The sequence below is a fragment of the Aplysia californica genome, unplaced genomic scaffold, assembly GCF_000002075.1.
Source record: "Aplysia californica isolate F4 #8 unplaced genomic scaffold, AplCal3.0 scaffold00148, whole genome shotgun sequence".
NCBI lineage: Eukaryota > Metazoa > Mollusca > Gastropoda > Aplysiida > Aplysiidae > Aplysia > Aplysia californica.
The window spans coordinates 699,869-718,974 of NW_004797418.1; the positions used below are offsets into that span (position 1 = coordinate 699,869).

A 19,106-nucleotide genomic window follows, 5' to 3' on the forward strand; every position below is an offset into this window, starting at 1 on the left:
ATACTCAAGAAAATCATGATTGAATAAGTTTTGCGTCCACATCGACACAATTAATAACATAGAGGAGATGGGCTGCTTCGACCCTGCCTGTCGAGGCCAACCAGAGCTGAGAACGATCCAGCATCCGATCGGGCAGACAGAGACATTCAATGAAAGACCCTCCCACTCAGGAATCGAACTCACGCCATATGCCTGCTTGGGCTAAGCGTCTAACTGCTAAACCACAGACACCGGCTGAAAAAAAACAAACAACTGTACTCAAGACAGACCTGAAAGAAAAAGTAAGGAAATAAATTGTTGTTGTTTTATTGTTATTTTTGTTATATAGCCTAGGGAAAGAAACAATGTCAATAGCATCGCCCACAACTGAGGAAAAAAAGTTTTGAAACTTGAGTATCATTGTTTTCAGCTTTAACTTCCTTCTCTTGGATGAAAATGGGAATAATTTTGCAAGAGACGTTATTTGACCATTTGCGTCAACACACTAACTGTAATAGACACTCCAGTAGCAGAGTACAAACCTTTTGAAGTTGTAGCTCCTATTTTATATAAAAACTTAACAAATTCTGTACTGAAGTTTTCCATTAAGCAGAAGAATTAGCAATAGTAGTGAATATGGATGTGAAAAACAAGAATAAACTAGTTGTCACTTTCGAGTCCAGAGCGCACCATTAAAACAATAATGTTATTTTTCATATCATTATGAAAAGCTCTCCTACGTTTTAAAAGTAAGAAAACGGTAGGAGCTGCATATGAGTATTTTATATGTATGAGCTTCATTGTGTGTGTGTGTTTGTGTGTGTGTGTGTTTGTGTGTGTGTGTGTGTGTGTGTGTGTGTGTGTGTGTGTGTGTGTGTGTGTGTGTGAGTGTGTTTGTGAGTGTGGTTTTCTACCTCTCTTTCTTTGCATGCAACGGATGAGAGATGCTCATTAACAGTAGAATATAAATAAACAAGAAAACGGACAATAAAAGTTTGAAACCATATCAGATTTCCAGAACCCACGAGCCAGAATCACCCCCTCCCCCACCCCACCCCCACCATCTTCCAACCACCTTAAAAAAAGGGAACAGAATGCTCAATCTGAAAAGTTTCTATTTATTTCCTCCTCAACACGTTGCTCCGATATCAGAGTCCGCCTCGCAACAATTCCTTCACTCATCTCTCATTGGCTGAGAAAGAAAAAGAAAAAGAGAGCCAGGAGAAGATCTCAGGTGTCGTCCACGAGATGTCTTTAAAACCCGAGCGAATGGACATGCTGTCCACATGAAACAGCCACGGACCGGCGACGTATTGGTTTGTGTCAGCACACACGGAAAAGAGAGAATGGGTTCGCTGTTAGGTTAGAATACAGATTGCGTCTTTTCTTCAGGTAATTCCTTCTCAAGTCTTGAATTTTTAAAAAGATAAGATAAAAAAAAAAAAGATAAGATAAGGTGACACTTTATTTTTCCAGAGGTAAATTTGGGTTTTTATTAGATTTGCATACATTTCGAGTCTTTTCTTCAAGGGATTCTTTTTCAATTCTTAATTTTTATGAGAAATTAGGTTTTACTGGAGATTGCGTCCTCACTTCAGGTGATTCCTCCTCAATTCTCCAATTTGTAATAAATTTTACATGAATATATTAGGTTAGAATGGCGATTACGTCTTCTCTTCAGATAATTCCTCCTCAGCTCTCTAATTTGTAATTCAATTTTTGGGGGAATTTAATAGGTCAGAATATGGATTGTAGCTTTTTTCTGGTAATTCCTTCTCAACTCTCTAATTTATAAATAACTTTTTATTGTAATGTATTAGGTCAGAATAGATATTGCGCTTTTTCTTCAGACATTTCCCCCTCATTATTCTGATTTGTAATGAGTTTTTACTGATGATGTATTAGGTTAGAATTCCTTTCGTTGGGTTAAATCGTAAATCATCCTGAATTCTCTACTTCACAATTGATTTTTAGTGGGGATTATTATAATTGTATCATGGAAAGTCAGAATTTAGAGTGCATCTTCCCCACTGCTATTTCCTTCTCAATTCTCTGCTTTGTGAATGTTTTGTTTTAAAAGAGAAGCAATTAGGTCAGAAAACAGATTGTACCTTTTCTACTGCTATTTCCTCCTCAATTTTCTACTTTATAAATAAATATATATATGTTGGGTTTTTTTAATAGAGAGAACCTATTAGGCTAGAATACAGATTGTGTCTGTTCTAGAGGTGGGCAAAATCCGGATAATCCAAAAGAATAACCGGATAATTCTCAATGAAACATTATCCGATGTCAGACTCTTAACTCTCTTTCCTGATCCGTTTGCCGAAGTGGGTGCACCAATTTGTTGAAGTGATGATAACCCGTTTGTCAAAGTGGTTCCAACCCATTTGCTGAAGCGGTTTATATCATATTATTAGCCGAAGAGGTGCACTAAAATATTATCCGGATTTTGCTGAAGCGACTCATTGCCCAGCTCTAGTCTGTTCCACTGCTATTTCCTCCTCAATTTTTTACTTTGCATTTTTTAAAATAGACAAGTTATTAGGTTAGAATGTAGATTGCGTTTTTCCCCAGATAATTCCTTCTCAGTTCTCTCTTTTGTAAAAAATGTTTATAGGGAATTGATCCTTTTCATTGAATGATAACGAAACGACGACTGAGGATGTTAAACCTATACAAAATATAATGTACTCACCAGCAAAATGGCTCGTAATTTTGTGTGTATTTTGGCATAAACTTTCTGCCTCTGTCGAGATTCTCAAAATGTGAAATTTCGGAGGGTCATGACATTTTGAAGATGTGTGAATACCAGCTGGTATTTGCAGTGAAAAAGGGGGCCAGGACTTAATTAAAGAGTTAAAAATCCCGTAGAGTGTCTGCGAGTCATGAGCGCACAAAACATTAATAAATTATAATTGATGTGATATTCCGAAAAGGCTGTGCTTACTGAAGGGTTCGAAATCATCTTTTGTAACTTTTGTTCTAATAATTTTGAATTAAAGCAATCCTTCCGCACGAACAAGCATGGCTTAGGAAGAAGTTTTCATACATTTTTGGGGTATTGAAATTGCTTTTGATGGGGAAGACAAAGCGTTAAAGGAACTTTTTTTAAATTCGTATCGTGGCCTTAGTTGTTCCAGATCAACAATAACTATTAATTAGTTTACTCAATTCAGGGTTCTTCTTCTTCTTTAAAAAAAAAAGTCAGAGCCTACTGCAACAACACTTACATAATCGGGCTGTGGAAACTCAAAGTTTAACCGGAAGTCCAAAGAATCGACCCTGAAACATACTACAGAGCTTTTGCAAAATTTCCAGCTGCTCATTCGAGCTGACTGAAGAGATGGTCAACACCTGGAGCATAATTTTTTTATAGTTTAAATATTCACCATCTTCCCTAAGTTTCTTTAGCTAGACCAGTTCAAGTATTCTTTGACGCACAAATACACATTGAAGCTGAAACTTTTTGCGCTTTTCTAATTTTTGGTTTATATTTATATTTAAAAACTTGATTTTTCCTCAAACATATCTGTTGGTTGTCTTTATATTCATTTATATGTGATATCACCTTCGATGAATTTTATGTTTACAAAATTTGGTTAAAATTGGCACAGAGATGATCGAGTTATTGCCCTTCAAATGGTTCTCTTTTCTATTTTATTCATCCTGTCCCTCGACCTTATTTATTGCAAACTGTGATGATTTTAAAGTTGAAATTTGTCCATCGTTCCAAAAACAATCGTATTTTTAAATTTTAACCATCTCTCTTTTCAGGTCATTTTCAACTACCCCTGACTCTTCAAAAAAGAATACAGCAACCAAAAACGATTTTTAAACCCTAAACTAAAAGGATTCTAAACAGAAAAAAAGAAAAGAAAGACAGAAAGAAAGAAAGGAAGAAAAAAGTAAGGAAAAGAGAAAACACTTGGGAGCTCGTAAGAACCAAGGAAAATCAACGTCAACCAAAGTAGTAAGCCTAACCAAAAGACAGGTGGTTTTTCTTTCGTTCTGCTGTTTATCGTCTGACCCATCGCCACCGCCATGTTGCCCTCTCTCCATATTTCCCAGACACAGGTAACGTTACAATATTATTGTCATTGTATCATGAAAAAATCAGGCGCTCGTTGAAATAATGAAATCAAAGAATGTGATATTTTGCGGTCACTAGAGCAGTTTTTTGTTTTTTTTAAATATTCGGGGTTGTTGTTTTTTGTTTTGTTTATGTTTTGTTGTTGTTGTTGTTGTTGTTGTTGGTGGTGGTGGTGGGTTTTTTTGTTGGTTTTTTTTTTTTGGGGGGGGGCTCAACATCTGTTATGGTAGCAAAAGCATTCATTCACTTCTCTGTGGATTTTACATTTTTTAAAAGTTAATCGGAAGCACGAAAAATGCAAGTTGCAAGTTCCAAGGACACTCAAGCATTGGACATCACCATACTCTGGCGGCCAACTTTTACTAATACCACATTGGACACTAGGCAACCCCCACTTCATTCTATCTCAAATATATCGAATTCTGTTCAATATTGATGGATTTTTTTTTCATAAAAAGCAAAGAAAATGAACAGGCATTAGGGTTACGCTAATAACTTTATATGCCCATAACTTGATGAGAGCCTGATTCCATCTCATCGCGACACAATTTTAAAGCAAATAGAGAGGGTTATTATGATTATCTGTTGGAGTGCAGGCAGTCAAATCAAATCTTTACATTACCATTCAATCTTCGTTTGCGAACCGTGTCATTCCAGTTTAATTCTTCTGTAAAACATGTTTCACATGAAATTTTTTTTTTTTTAAATAAGCGTTTTTACCCCATGATCGACACAATTTGAGTAATGTAGGAGAAACTCGGTGAATTCATACGGGAATCGAACTTGGGTTTTTGGTGTTCCAAGGCAAGGAGCCTAACCACACCACAGGCATCGGTTTACTGTATCAGATCCTGAGAATGTTGTAAGGCTCACCCAACCATACACAATTTTGGAAACATGGGATTGAATGAACAGTGAGCTCCAACTCACAAATAAAGGGCTACCTCAGATTTACAAAGCTGTTTGACATTGTTGGCCGTTTTGAGGTAACTAAGACCATGAAGCCAGAAACTAAACATTTAATGTTTTATCTCCACTATTGAAATTGTAAAAATATATTAAAAGAATTGCATTCAGAATTTTCCCCGTTTTTAGGGGGGGGGGGGGGGGTGAGTGCTTTACGGTGCTCGCAACTGCATAAGGTCATCTGAACGCGAGGGACACATCAAGCATTTTCAGTTGATAGGAATTTTTGAATTTTGCCTGGGTGGCGGCCGAAGCCTACTCTTATCAATTTTGGACCACCAAAGGATCTTTAACGTGTGCAACTTACACACGGGACCTCCGAGATTGTCGGTCTAGTCCGAGAAGGCTAAGTGTAGATCCTACCTACCATAAGACCCGGGGTGTGGCTAAAAACAGCAGTAAGATGGGTCAAGGAGAAGCAATAGAAAGGCTGAGGAAAGAGTCAGGAACCCAGACGAGGGGGCAAAGGAGGTGAGGTGGTGGGGGCGGAAAGTGCAATTTTCTCTTTGCAAAAGTACATAAAACCTTGTGTTATTTTATGTTACGTTTCGTTTTAGTTTTAATAGAGGTTTTACGGCGCTCACAACTGCATATGGTCATATGAGCGACAGAAGATTAGAGGTGTTACAAGAGAGAAATAAACATAAAAAAGAAGGGGAGATAAGGATGATAGACGTTGGATAGGGAAGAAGAAGCAGACCACACCAGAGCACCCGCCAACCACCCACGTTATGTTATGATATGTTATGTTATGTTATGTTATGTTATGTTATGTTATGTTATGTTTGTGTTAAATACGATTTTAAACTCACCCTCTCCCCCACAGGTGTCTTTACTGCTGAAACTGTCAATAGGTCTGCTGCTGTACTGCGCATGTCGACTGACCTCTGCAGGTCGACCAGGTTCTCTGGGGCGGGCCCAACAGTGTCGAGAGTCGGACGAGAACCTGGCAGCTTTCGTGGCTCAGCTCAACAACATCAGCTTCCGGCCGTCCTCCGGGGAGCCAAGTGAGTCTTAACATAGCTTATCTTATCTTCAGTGAATCCGTCTGTACGGTTCATGCTCCTAGGAATCTTATCTTATCTTATCTTGTCTTATCTTATCTCATTTTCGGAGAATCCGTCCGTACAGTTCATGTTCCTAGAAATCTTATCTTATTTTATCCCATCTTGTCTTATCCTATTTTATTTATCTCATCTGGTCTTATCTTATCTTATCTTACTTTATCCTAGAGCACAGCTTATCAATCGTTTATGTGGGTGGTTGGCGGGTGCCCTGGTGTAGTTTACTCTTTCTTTTCTATCAAACATATAATTTGTTCTTATCTCTGCTCCTTCTTTTCTGTGTTCGTTACTCTCTTATGACACTTCTAATCTTCGCACGGATATTATGACGTTATTGTATTGCAAGTGTCGTAAAACGCTTACAATAACAAACAATCTTGTTGTAGCCAGCGTCCACTTTAGAAATGGAAAGAAGTTTACAGCTGAATTTACTCTAACGGTCACCCGTATAATTCTATCTCCTTTACACACGGCCACTTCAATTTTCGCCCTTTGAGCTTGGACATAAGTAAAATTTTTACATCTCATTGACACTGAGTAAGACGTATACCTGTCTAAGACAGCCACGTTTCTCCTGATATTGGGTTACTGTCTTAGACGAGATTAACTGTCTAATATAGGGTTAACGACGCCTTGCAATACTTAAGGGTTAAACTAGAGACGGGACCTCCGAATCTAACGTCCACCTCCGATCAGACCAAAACAGATTGGAATTAAGTCTTTGTTTAAGCCTGTTACGAAGAGATCTGAAGAGTGCAGTTGGGACTGGTGAACCGAGAATTTTTGTTGTTGTTGTTTTTTTTTTGGGGGGGGGGGGGGGTTACTTTGTTAGTTATATATCCATTGATTTTTGCCGTGCTCCTGTGTAATTATCGAGTTTAGATACATGGTCGGGTCATGTGCCAGAGTTTGACTTTTAGACATTTACGTCATCAATTAATGTTGTTGTCGTTGTTGTCGTTTTTGTTGTTATTGTTGTTGTTGTTGTTGATGTTGTTGTTGTTGTTACTGTTTTTTATTTATTTATTCATTTATTTATTTATTCATATGTTTATTTATTTAACTGTTTATTTACTTATTCAAATTTATTTACATGTATTGGGGTTTTCTTCAGGGGGAGGGGGGGGGGGGGTAGATGAAGTTATACATAGAGCAGTTCATGTTGATGTCTCAGTATATATTGATGTTGTTATGGTTGTTGTTGTTGTTCCTGTTGCTATTGTTGTTGTTTTTGTCGTTGTTGTTGTTGTTGTTGATGTTTTTGTTGTTGTTGTTGTTGTTGTTGTTGTTGTTGTTGTTCTTCTTCTTCTTCTTCTTCTTCTTCTTCTTCTTCTTCTTCTTCTTCTTCTTCTTCTTCTTCTTCTTCTTCTTCTTCTTCTTCTTCTTCTTCTTCTTCTTCTTCTTCTTCTAATTATTATTATTATATTATTCCTATTCTTACTTTTACATTATTATTATTATTATTATTATTATTATTATTATTATTATTATTATTATTATTATTATTATTATTATTATTATCCATTGCTTTTTATAACAGATGGATCACTTCATAGGAACAGTGTCAATATTGTCAATGACACTGGAAACGTCTTTTTGTTGTTGTTGTTGTTTTTATTTGCATTTTAAATATTTTGAGTCATCCATGTCTTTCTCTACGTGGAAGTGTTTTAAGGTCCCTTATTGTCACAATATTATAGATGATTAAGAAAGCAGTCTTTGACTTTGCTTGCTTGTCAGAATAAACCCGTTCTGAAAGGAATATAATTATTAACTTCTCAGAAGAAAGACCGAGATATCTTATAGAAGTTCTCTCCACATGGGAATCGAACTCAAGTCTTCTGCATTGGACGGCAAAGCACCTACCAACTACACCACAGACATAGGATCATGTATTTGTTTCTCTCTCGAGAAAGAGATAAAAAGAGGGAGAGATAGATATATATATATAGAGAGAGAGAGAGAGAGAGAGAGAGAGAGAGAGAGAGAGTAAAAAGAAGCAATCCAGCACGATAACAGTTTTATATAGCTATATAAAAAGCCAGCCAGCCGGCCAGATAGACAGACAAAAAAACAAAAGTAGAGAATAAAGAAGTAAGACGTGTCAGTAATGCCTTCCCATGGTTTGTTTCAAGGCTTTAGTGCCCAAATAACAATGATTATAACAATACTTGCATATTTATATAGCGCATATCCAGGCTTTAATGCGTACTCTATGCGCTTTGATATTAATAATAATAATAATAATAATAATAATAATAATAATAATAATAATAATAATAATAATAATAATAATAATAATAATAATAATAATAGTAATAATGATGATGACGATGATGATAATAATAATAATAATAATAATAATAATAATAATAATAATAATAATAATAATAATAATAATAATAATAATAATAATAATGGCGTAAATTCCCACTCAACAGAATACTTTTTGCGTTTTACAATCTAAACATATTATTACCCTAGCAGGCCTAATAGCTGGGGCTCTCGTAGCCTAGAGGTTAAGATGTTCACCTCTCATTCAAAGGTCCTTGGTTCGAATCCGGGTAGTGACGGAAGAATTTTCTTCTCTAAAAATTGTCTCCTTTCACCTTCTTTCCTGCTCTATTGCAATGTTCTGTCGTCTGCTTTCGTCTCCGCTTTCTGCCCCCTCCCCCTCACCTCTTTTGCCCCCCCCCCCTCTAGGCTCCTGACTCTTTCTGCAGCCTTTCTACTTTTACTCCATGGCTCCTTCTTACTGCTGTCTTTCAGCCACACCCCTGATCTTCTGGTAGGAAATATCTACACCTAGCAGCTAGCCTTCTCGGACAAGGGCGCAATATCTCGAAAATCCCGTGTGCAAGTTGCGCTTGTTAAAGACTCTTTGATGGTTTTAAACCGATAAGAGTAGGTTTCGGCCGCCACTCGGGCAATATTCAAAATTTCCTACCTACCGAAAATGTTTAATGTGTCCCGCGCGCTCATAATACCTTCTGCAGTTGCGAGCGCCGTAAAACACTTACCAAAAAAGAAAGAAAAAAAAAAAGACCTGACAGCATTCTGATACATTTTCAACTTCTTAGGAAGCACAGGGGTGCAAGCTAACATTTTGGAGGTGCTCAAACACTAACAAACTGACGAGATCTTTCCCTATTTATAGCTGGGTATCCATTCCAACCTGGGTGAAATGAGGAATATGAGTACCACCCACAACAGTTGGCGTGTTTCCATCAAATTACCCCGTACTTCGATCGTGACAACGACGTGTCCCCGCTCGATCCTAAAGTGTTAAATTTCGTTGAGTTCCCTAGTTTTATTTCTTTCATACTCAAACACGATCTGGAATGATGTATTTCTGCACTTCAGCTACAGCTTTAATGCAGGAATCTAGCGTCCTTGTTTTGCAAATGTTGGTTTGCCTTGAACCAAACGAATCCACGCGTACAAATTATAATAGAAAATGACGTCAAGATTCTCTCGCACGCAGCTGCACGTTTTGGAATTTCCCAACAGTTTGTTTACGATCGCCGCTATTTTTTTTGTCTTTCAATTTGACAGTCTGTTCAATTTTTATTCGTAAGTGGAACCACCTGATTTGCTTCAGAAAAACTACCCAAGACCGTAAAACTTAAAAAAAATATCTCGCACAATTTTTGTACTAGAATGTTGTTATTTGGAACAGATATAATTCATTCAAAAGAAATTTGTCTGGCAAAGAATTCATACAGAAGAAACTTGTTTTCGAAAACGGAAAAAACCAAACAGTTTTAATTCTTGAATTCCGAAATCTATAGTGTCCTCTATTATGTCCTACTTTGGATTTGTCACATTTTAACGCGTGGTTCGTTATGTACAGTGGTAGCCAAACACAACGATCCACCCCACCATGAGTACTCAAAGCTACATACACTGTACACCTTACAGTACGGAGTTGCTTCAGTAGACAGTAGGAAGGTGTGTGAGGTTGCTCATATAGATCTAGGCATTTTTGGAGTTAACATATCCAGAAATGTGAAAATGGGCTTTGCCAAGGAATCAAATGTCATTGAGGAATGTTCATGCTTTTCAAGACGATCGAGGAATCATGAACACTTTGCTAGATCTATCCTCTGATTCATGTCAGCTTTGCAAACAGGAGAATGGTGCAGTCGTAGATGAAGATCTGCCATGAAAATGCCGACCGTTGAGGTGCAGGAAGGTCCTTGCTGCGGACATCGTCTACGGACAAACGTCTCATGGGGCTCACCTTCCAAAATCTGCACCCTGGTGACGTTTTAAGGGGTGCAAACGGTGTGTATTTGACATGCAGTGGTCGTTTTGTCCGGAACATGTTTGTTCTGATTCTCTACAGGTCCTAACTGATGGATTATTTCGACGCTTGACATCAAAGAAGGCATGGGCATTTAAACATTGTTACAGTACCTTGCGCGAAACTTACGAAATGAGTTGGCGGTGAGGAAATGTTCAATACAAAAACTCTTTGCTCGTTACTAATCCAAACCATGATCTTAGCAGGCAAAGGGAACTTAAGAAAAACTATCTGCAAACTTCTTTTTGCCTGTTAGACCACTGTGGCTTGCAATATGGTGCGATCGTAGGGACTTTTAATGAATGTAGCCTAATACGAACTAGTGCGTCGTGCTGCAAAAATGGGGACATAGCTGAAAATGGGTTGTTGTATTTTAAGCGCTATGTAGAGCAAAACTACTCTGTAGAATTATCTCAAATGAATACAGACAAATTCCCTTTGGCATCCAAATTGTGTGTACAAATTTGAAATGCAAAACTTCAGAGTGAAGGAAAATATCTTTAAAAAAAGAAAAAGTTGTATATTGTTTTTTTTTGGATCATCCTGATCATGTTTGTATATTCATGTATTATTTATCTGTTGATTGTTACAACTAGTCAGAAATGAAAAAATAGATTATAACCAAAACTGAGATTGTAACGACCCCAACTGAACAAGTTACTAAAGAAATGAAGATGACAAAGAAATAAGGTTCTTTCCAGCTTCTTAGATCACATCTAGGTTTGGATAACAGTTTCATCAGTGCAAAGGTGCTTGTAAAAGTGCACACACAGCTTGTATAATATGTTTATTTATTGGTTGTTACAATTAGGCATACATAAAAAAAGAATAGATGATAACTTAAACTGAGAGTGTAACAATCGACGTAATAATTTACTAAAGAAATATAAAAGAAATATAAAGGTTTCTAGCGTCTTGGCTCACAACTAGGCTTGGATATGAGTTTAGACAATACAAAGGTGCTTGTAAAAATCATACACCTAGGTTGTAAACCACAATTATATCTGTCGGTTGTTAGAAGTAGGTAAACACGAAAATGAACAGAACATAACCAAACCTGTGAATGTAACGACCGACAAAATAAGCTACGGAAGAAATTAGGAGTACGAAGAAAAAAAGACTACGTATTTCCATTCTCAAGTGGGGATTCCTTTTTTTCAAGCACCTCGGTCTTTCTGCTGGGATATTGTATCCCTCTCATCCCGGGTTGGCTCTGACAAGCAGGGTCAGAAGCTAAAATAATCTAACTTGAGTCGATAAAAATTTCATTTGACAAGAAAAGCATTATTTCAAGCTATGAATTAGGCCTAACATGTTTAACACTTAGTTTTGCTTTATATCAATGCAGCATACAAAAATAATAATTTTATTACTATTGTTGTTATTATTATTATTATTATTATTATTATTATTATTATTAGTATTATTATTATTATTATCCTGAGGGTGCGCTCTTGCCATTCTAAGGTATGGCTCTAGAAGTATTCACCCACACCACATGTTGTGTGTTCCCCAGACACGATCCGATTCCAGCACGACCTCAACAGCGACTGCCCCTCGAGGTGGGGAGCTATCTCCAACGACGGTCTTCACAACATCTCGCTCTGTCCCTGGACCTATCATATAAACACTGACTACAATAGGTGAGTGGCAGGAGGAGCAGTAGCAAATATTTTGAATTTTTTTGGTAACTCCATAAGGAGGTAGCGGACACATAACAATAATACGTTCGACTAGCGGACCAAAGGCTTTGTTGCAGCATAATGAACAAAAGAGCTTTACTTTTTTCTTCCGCTTGTACCGGTGGGTGTCGCGGGGAGACACAGGCACCTGTCTTTAACAAGGTGAGTAGCCTGTAGGAGGGACACCCCGTGATCTCTGAGGGTGTCTGCCACAGATTCCTTTTATCAGTTCGCTTGTGTCTGCTCTTGTATTCTTGAGTATTCTTGAGCATTATTAACATCCACTACCGGCCTGCTAAGCTAGTCGCAGTTTCACCAGAGCCCCGTTAACCAACACTGTTTCAGGGTGACCCGGGTCTGCCTTCACAGCTAGCGTAACGCCTCGGTGACTTAACGTCACTCCGAACTTCACCCAAACCCAGCAATCCCATACTTTGTTCTGTTTCCATTTCCCACGACGTGGACAAGGGGTTGGACCTCGAGAGACTCCGAAACACAGATGTACATATTTCATAGTGTGGGCGTTGTTGCCTCTTTAAAGAAAAGCTTTCGCTTAATTAAGAAAACTGAATTGGAGATAATTTATGAAGAAGGAAGTTATTATGCATATTTTTAAAAGTACTTCACAACAGTGCGTCCTCAAACCGTTAATTACGGTGTTTTTACGCACGCCTCCATCGAAAGAAATCATTTAGGAGGCGGGTATCAGACCCTGTTTGTCAGGGCCAACCCGTGCTGAAAGGGATACTAAAGCCTAAGAGAAAGACCGAGATACTCGATGAAAATTTTCTTCCCACTCGCGAATTGAACTCGGGTCTCCTGCATGCGAGAGCGAAGTGCCTAACCGCTGCGCCACACACTGTAATAAGAGGTCATATCATAAGTGCCGGAGATAAGAGATTTTACTAGAGAGTAACTTCATCATCATCAAGTGCCAGATCTGCACCAGACCCCGGGGGGTCATAGTTCTCTGTTCATTCATTTACTCGGATGCTCCCAGAAAGCTAGATTATCCTGATCTTTCCTCGTGATCCATCTGTTCAGGCTCTCCAAGCAAGTTGCACTGGGTTGACCCCTGCCCCTGTGTGCCTTCAATTTTGTCGGTGAAACTAAGGGGGGGGGGGGGGGGGTGGAGCTTTTATGTCTATTCAAGCTTTCCAGAAACTGCATTTAATTTTTCCTGATTATTTTTATCAAGAGAGGTTGTTTTGTTTTGTTTTGTTTTGTTTTTTTTGGGGGGGGGTTTTTGGGGGGGGGGGGGGGTTGGGGGGTTGGGGGGGGGGGGTGGTAAGTGTTTTACAATCTATAGAATTAGAGGAGTTCATCAAGGCAGATCTAAAGCAATAATGTAGATCTAGGCACATTTTGTGATTGTAAAGATGAGATCGTGCCCAAGGCCTAACCAGATCAGGACAGATCTAAGAAGAGTCTTCTAACACATTATTATTGTGGATCTACTGAAATAGAGGAGTTAATCAAGGCAGATATAAAGCTATAATGTAGATCTATCATAATAGGCCAGTAGCATTTCGTGATTGTGAAGGGCTGGACAGCAATGCAGATCTAAAACATGTAGATCTTAATATATAGAGAGGAGTCAATTCAATTGAGGTATCAGGTCTCCCACCTCATGTACTCTGATTAAAAGATGGCATGCCAATTATGATCTTGAGATCTCTGGACCCGCCGCAACTGATGGATGGCAAACGGTGTGTTGTTGTTAAGTGTACAGGAAATGTTGTGAAGGTAGAAATTGCTGTTGAACCATACAAAGAAGAGCGCATTTTATTCCACGCACACCTCTTCAACCATCCGACACAAAATTCCCCTTCCAATTTAAATGCAGGCAATTTCCCGCCAGACCCTGCTTTTGAATGACCCATAAATAAAGCCTAAGGGCAAACACTGAAATGTACTGGACTTGACCTGATCCAGTCAGTACTTTCAAATAGAAAGTTATATGCTGCCCTATCAAGAACAGGAGACAGGCTTTCTGTATTTATTTTGTCACCAAATGCACAAACCAGAAATTTTGTATACGAAGAAGTCCTATAATCACTCCAGGATTAAAAATGAGCATGTGAGTACCTACTTGCTTGTTCTAATCTAAAATGTTTCATTAGTTTGCTGGTTTCTTTGTTTTGAAATTTGTCATGGTTATATTTCACTTTCAGCAAAAAACTAAATATTTCCTTCTGCACCACCCTCCCCCCTTCCCTTTCTGACTAACCCGAGCAAAGCCGGATACTCAGCTAGTAGGCGATATATATATAATAATATATATGTATACACACACACATATATATATATATATATATATATATATATATATATATATATATATATATAAATATATATATATATATACTTCATATATATATATACATATATAAAGAAGGAGGAAAAATGTTGAAGATATAATATAATTTGACGAGAAAGAAAGAGTAAACCACATCAGACAGTTCGCAAACTACCACTCTCTCCCCCCCCCAAAGCAGTTACTCACCCCCCCCCCCCCCAAACAGTGACTGACCACAATCGCATGGTCGCTTTGTGTTGTTGAATGCTTGCTCGTGTCCCCCACGAACTAAATCAAGTGAAAACCTAGGGGAAAAGAGAATTCTTGAAAGAACAGTCCACACGATTGATGGTATTCCTATTTGAAAGCTAAAATTGACTGTTTCTGTAATACAATATTCCCTTTATCATGAAGCCTCTACCGCTTTTTTGTCGTGTTCTGACAGGGTGCACTAGAATGCTCATCTAATCAGTGTTCGTGTGTATGTGGGGTTGTGGGGGCGGAGTTAATTAAAATTTTTTATTAAGCAGGGTCTGGGGAGTACTTCCTTTATTATTACTATTACGTTCTCCTTCTCCTAAACACAAGGCGAGTGGGATGTTGGGGGGGGGGGGGGGGGGTTACCTACCTTTTCCTCAATTGCTGGGGGGGGGGCCCTTCTGTGGTAAATATTTTATTCTTTAACGTCATTCTGCCAACTTTTTGCTGATCTATATTCTTGCCTTTAATATTGTAGCCTGATTCTTCTGCGTCGTGTGCTCATGCACCTGGTATAATTAGGGGTTGTTTTTTTTTTTGGGGGGGGGGGGGTTGGAGGGGGGGGGGCATTCAAACACCCAATTCTTTGTTAGTCAAATGCTCGGTGATCAGTTTAATCTCTGTTGATTTACGGGGTTTCATTCTTCGTGCAGTCTTTCCTTGCGACACTGATTGGTTTTTCAGAATCTCTGAGGGGGTGAATAGGGGAAGAGACGTTAAGAGCCCTGAAATGGTGAAAACATGTGGACTGATGGAAAGTGGAGTTCTTGTGGGAGTTTACATAATAAAGTTTTTCACAATGTTGGAAGTACAAGAGAGATGTGCACGTGATGGGCGCACTTTAGGCATTTGCAGAAGTTTATTTAGCATTCTGTTTTGTTTTGTTTTGCTTGTTTTGGCTTTCTATAAATCTTCGTCACTAAAAGGTCATTTAGAAAGCAAGTCTCAACAGTATTGAGTTTCTGTTTCCTATTTTAGATTATATATTATTCGCTGGTGTTGAAGAAATGTTGGCATAGACTCTAGTTGTGATAGAGAAAAGATGCCCCCCCCCCCCAACCCTTTGAAACCTCTAAAATAGGAGAGTTGAAGGCACATCGATGGAGAGCAGATTATCTTTAATAATATTATCTGTTATATTTGTGTATGTTTGTTACTTTGGTAGCCTAAAACTTTCTTTAACTTTTGAATTTGAAAAAAAAAAATAACGGTGGTTCAGAATCATTTAAAGGGTGCACAATTATATTAAGAAGTCTGAAGTTACTGGAGTTTAATTTTACAGTATTTTACTAGTTTCGTTTAGATCTAATCTTGGGAAAGTCCCTCTTCTAAGACACCATTGTAAACAAGTGAGGCTTCCGTTCACAAGCAGTGCGCACTATTTTCACAATGTAATGACTTGACGTTCGATTCTTTGGAGTCCGTTCATCAAACGGGTACTTGGCTAATTATTTATATCCCAGGATCAGCCACACAAAGGTCCGGTATGCCACCAACTAATTCCTTGGCAAACACGCCTGAAGGCTACCTGCACTAGTAAAAAACAAATTCGAATATACATGTAAACAGAAGAAAAAAATTAAAACCCAAAAACTTATTACGTTTCCTCTCTAAGTAAAGTTGGACGCCCTAGTTAGAGCTGCTAGACATGCTGCCCTTGGTTTACGAAGTTCTATCTGCTTAATACCCAGTTTTGAGAAATTTGACGTCAAAAAATATTTTTTTTACAAAATGTCAAGATTTCTCGAATAAAGTTTTTTGAAAGTCTTGATAACGACTCTGAATTTTTGATAAAGCAGATAGAGCATTTGTTTTCTACCCTCATGGTCCTAGTAACCCAAACGGCCAAAGATATCAGATAAAACTTTGTAATTCTGAGGTAGCGATGTTGCGCAACTTCAAGGGGTCGTGATTTTGTCACAGTTATGTCTCTTCAGAACAACAAACAACGCCATGCTTTGACATGGTTAGTTTTTTACGGGGGAGGCTACACTTTACTTTAACCATGTTTCTCACATTTCAGATACCCCAATGACATCCTGTACGCTAGGTGCTCGTGTGGTTGGTGTTCCAGTCAGCTGAGTGTCGGTCCAAGGTCCAGATGCTACCCACTCTACCACTCGTACCAGGTGATACGGCGAGAATGCGACAGAGGGCAATACAGGTGAGACAAACCATAAACTCTTTTTGTTTGACTTTTATGAATAACTATTGTTGCTTTACCTTTCATGAGAACAATTAGGGAGCGACAAAAAACGTTTATGAACACTTGACTCAACATAAAGGATATGAACATATTGCTCTCACTGGAAAAATAGAATGCAAACGAGGCAAGGGTGGACCCTGAAAAACTATTTGGAAAACCTGAACACAAGGTTGATGGGGGAAATCCAAGATGATAAGGGTTTTTAAGACTATCAAAGTGGAGAAATTAATGGAGAACTGTGATCATCGATATCTATTTTCAGATCCATCACTTTTATTTAGTTGGCGACGACTTTACTTTTCCATGCCTCCTATATCGTTAGATGTCGAGGGGAAGGTGCTATTTTTGGTCAAAGGCTGGTGGGTGGCTCCAGTTGTAGTTGGAAGAGCTTTTTGGCGCCACTCAGCCAAGTTTTTTGTGATCTATGAATAATGTTCCTTCAGACAAGTCATTTCAGAGCCTATGCTAATTTCTAGTAAGAGTCTTACGGCACCTGCAATACAAATAGGTCATATTATTTGAGTACGGAAGATTAGAGGTGTTACCAGACAGAAAAAAACAGTTGTATAGCAATTGGAAGAACAGCAGTAGTCCATATGAACTCGTGAAAGAAAGATGGTTGTCCTCAATATTTCCATAAGACATATGACGATGTTTCTCTGAGGTCCTAACACTGCCACTGTCGTTGGTCAAAGTACGAGGTTTTAAGGAGAAGCCAAACACCATTTTCAGCCATGACATTTTGTTACTAAAAGATTTTTAATTTATCTAAATCTGTTGTTATTCTTAAATATTAATTAGAGTAGGATCTCTCGATGCGCCCTATCTAATTCACAAAGCAATGTATCTTTTTTTTTCTAGTTGAATTTTTTACATACTTTGTGCCTTTTCTAATTTTTTAAATTTGATTTTCTTATTCTTTTCTTTTCCTTTTTTTTTCTTTCGAAATTTTGACATACATTAATGTTCTCCGTTGTTGATCCCAACAGATGTCTCCATTTTTTAAAAAAAGGTCATTGGTGTTTTCACTAAATTGAAAATGCGATTATTCTAATATTATGTAAATTGTAATTTTCAGATTGAGATTTCTACTTTGAATTTTTAACACTTTAATCCGATTATTGACCAAAACCAAGCCGTTCTGTGAACTGTTGTGAATGCAACCAACTTGTGTTTCACTCGCTCATATGACCTTATGCAGTTGCGAGCGTCTTAAAATGCTTACTATAAACAGCTAACTACAATCTTGAAACAATGTTGAATGATGGCGACGAAATGAAATATTCCTGCTTCTCCAGATACACGTACACACACGAGAGCCTCCCCATCGCCTGTGTCTGCTCGCACCACGCTGCCAGTGTTGTGGACATCGAATGACCTCGGCCTCGTCTCAACGACCTTGGCCTTGCAGAACGACTTATGCCTCGACTTTTGGCGATAAGGAAAACGAGAGAAATTATGAATTGGAGAAGTGGACTGGACTGTTTAGGAGTGACAAGATGGCACAAGTCTACATTAATCTGAGTCTTATCTTTTTCTTTTTAGTAGACATAAATATCTCGTTAGGGTCAGTCCATAAACGCTTCAGTCATTTTTGTTTTTAATTTTGAGATCAAGAATATTATTAAGGAAAAAAGAGAACGCCCGAATGATAACCACAACTGGGGCATTTGATAAAATTATTGTTCCAGTTAAAAACTAAAAAGGAAATAACGAAAAAGAAACAAAATATACTGCACATACTGCACAAAGCCCCTTGTGCCTTAATTCGAACACATGCTTTATCTTGAAACCCCTAGAAACCGATTGGGCGATTGTGGACTGATGTTGACGACGATAATAAACTATATCTCTATTATTAAAGCGCTCACTGTTATAATGTTTAAGATACCAGGACCGTGCTGCACCCTTATCTTAATCTTAGTATCATTAAGAGTTTATGAACTAATTTGTGTGGTATATTGGGTATAACTCCATAAGCTGGATGTAATTCCTTCCATTTAACTGATCTTAATTCGCAATTAGTAGCACATGAAATATATTTATTCAATACAATACACATATCAAGGTAAATTGTTACGACTGTTTCAGTTCATGACGTATGTGATAATGAGGTTTCTGATGTGTTTGGTGTTGTGTAGTGTGTGTGTGTGTGCGTGTGCGTGTGTGTTTGTGCACACGCGTGTGTGTAGGTATGTGTGTGTGTGTGTGTGTGTGTGTGTATGTGTGTGTGTGTGTGTGTGAGAGAGAGAG

At 38.1% G+C, this 19,106-nt stretch overlaps 1 protein-coding gene across 1 annotated transcript; it reads left to right on the forward strand.

The window, feature by feature from the left end:
- Positions 1 to 1,219: 1,219 nt before the first annotated feature.
- LOC101846730 (interleukin-17B) lies at positions 1,220 to 18,926 on the forward strand. Its single transcript, XM_005097181.3, has 6 exons — positions 1,220 to 1,371; positions 3,757 to 4,056; positions 5,865 to 6,045; positions 11,925 to 12,051; positions 16,671 to 16,811; positions 18,152 to 18,926. The coding sequence occupies exons 2-6, from the start codon at positions 4,024 to 4,026 to the stop codon at positions 18,228 to 18,230; spliced, it is 561 nt and encodes a 186-aa protein (XP_005097238.1). The 5' UTR covers positions 1,220 to 1,371; positions 3,757 to 4,023; the 3' UTR covers positions 18,231 to 18,926.
- Positions 18,927 to 19,106: the final 180 nt, after the last annotated feature.

Bases quoted from the DNA above. Each gene is read 5' to 3' on its own strand.
- LOC101846730 (XM_005097181.3), top strand. From the start codon at position 4,024: ATGTTGCCCTCTCTCCATATTTCCCAGACACAG. The intron at 6,046-11,924 runs GTGAGTCTTAAC...TGTGTTCCCCAG, and splicing joins GCCGTCCTCCGGGGAGCCAA to ACACGATCCGATTCCAGCAC. The intron at 12,052-16,670 runs GTGAGTGGCAGG...CTCACATTTCAG, and splicing joins ATAAACACTGACTACAATAG to ATACCCCAATGACATCCTGT.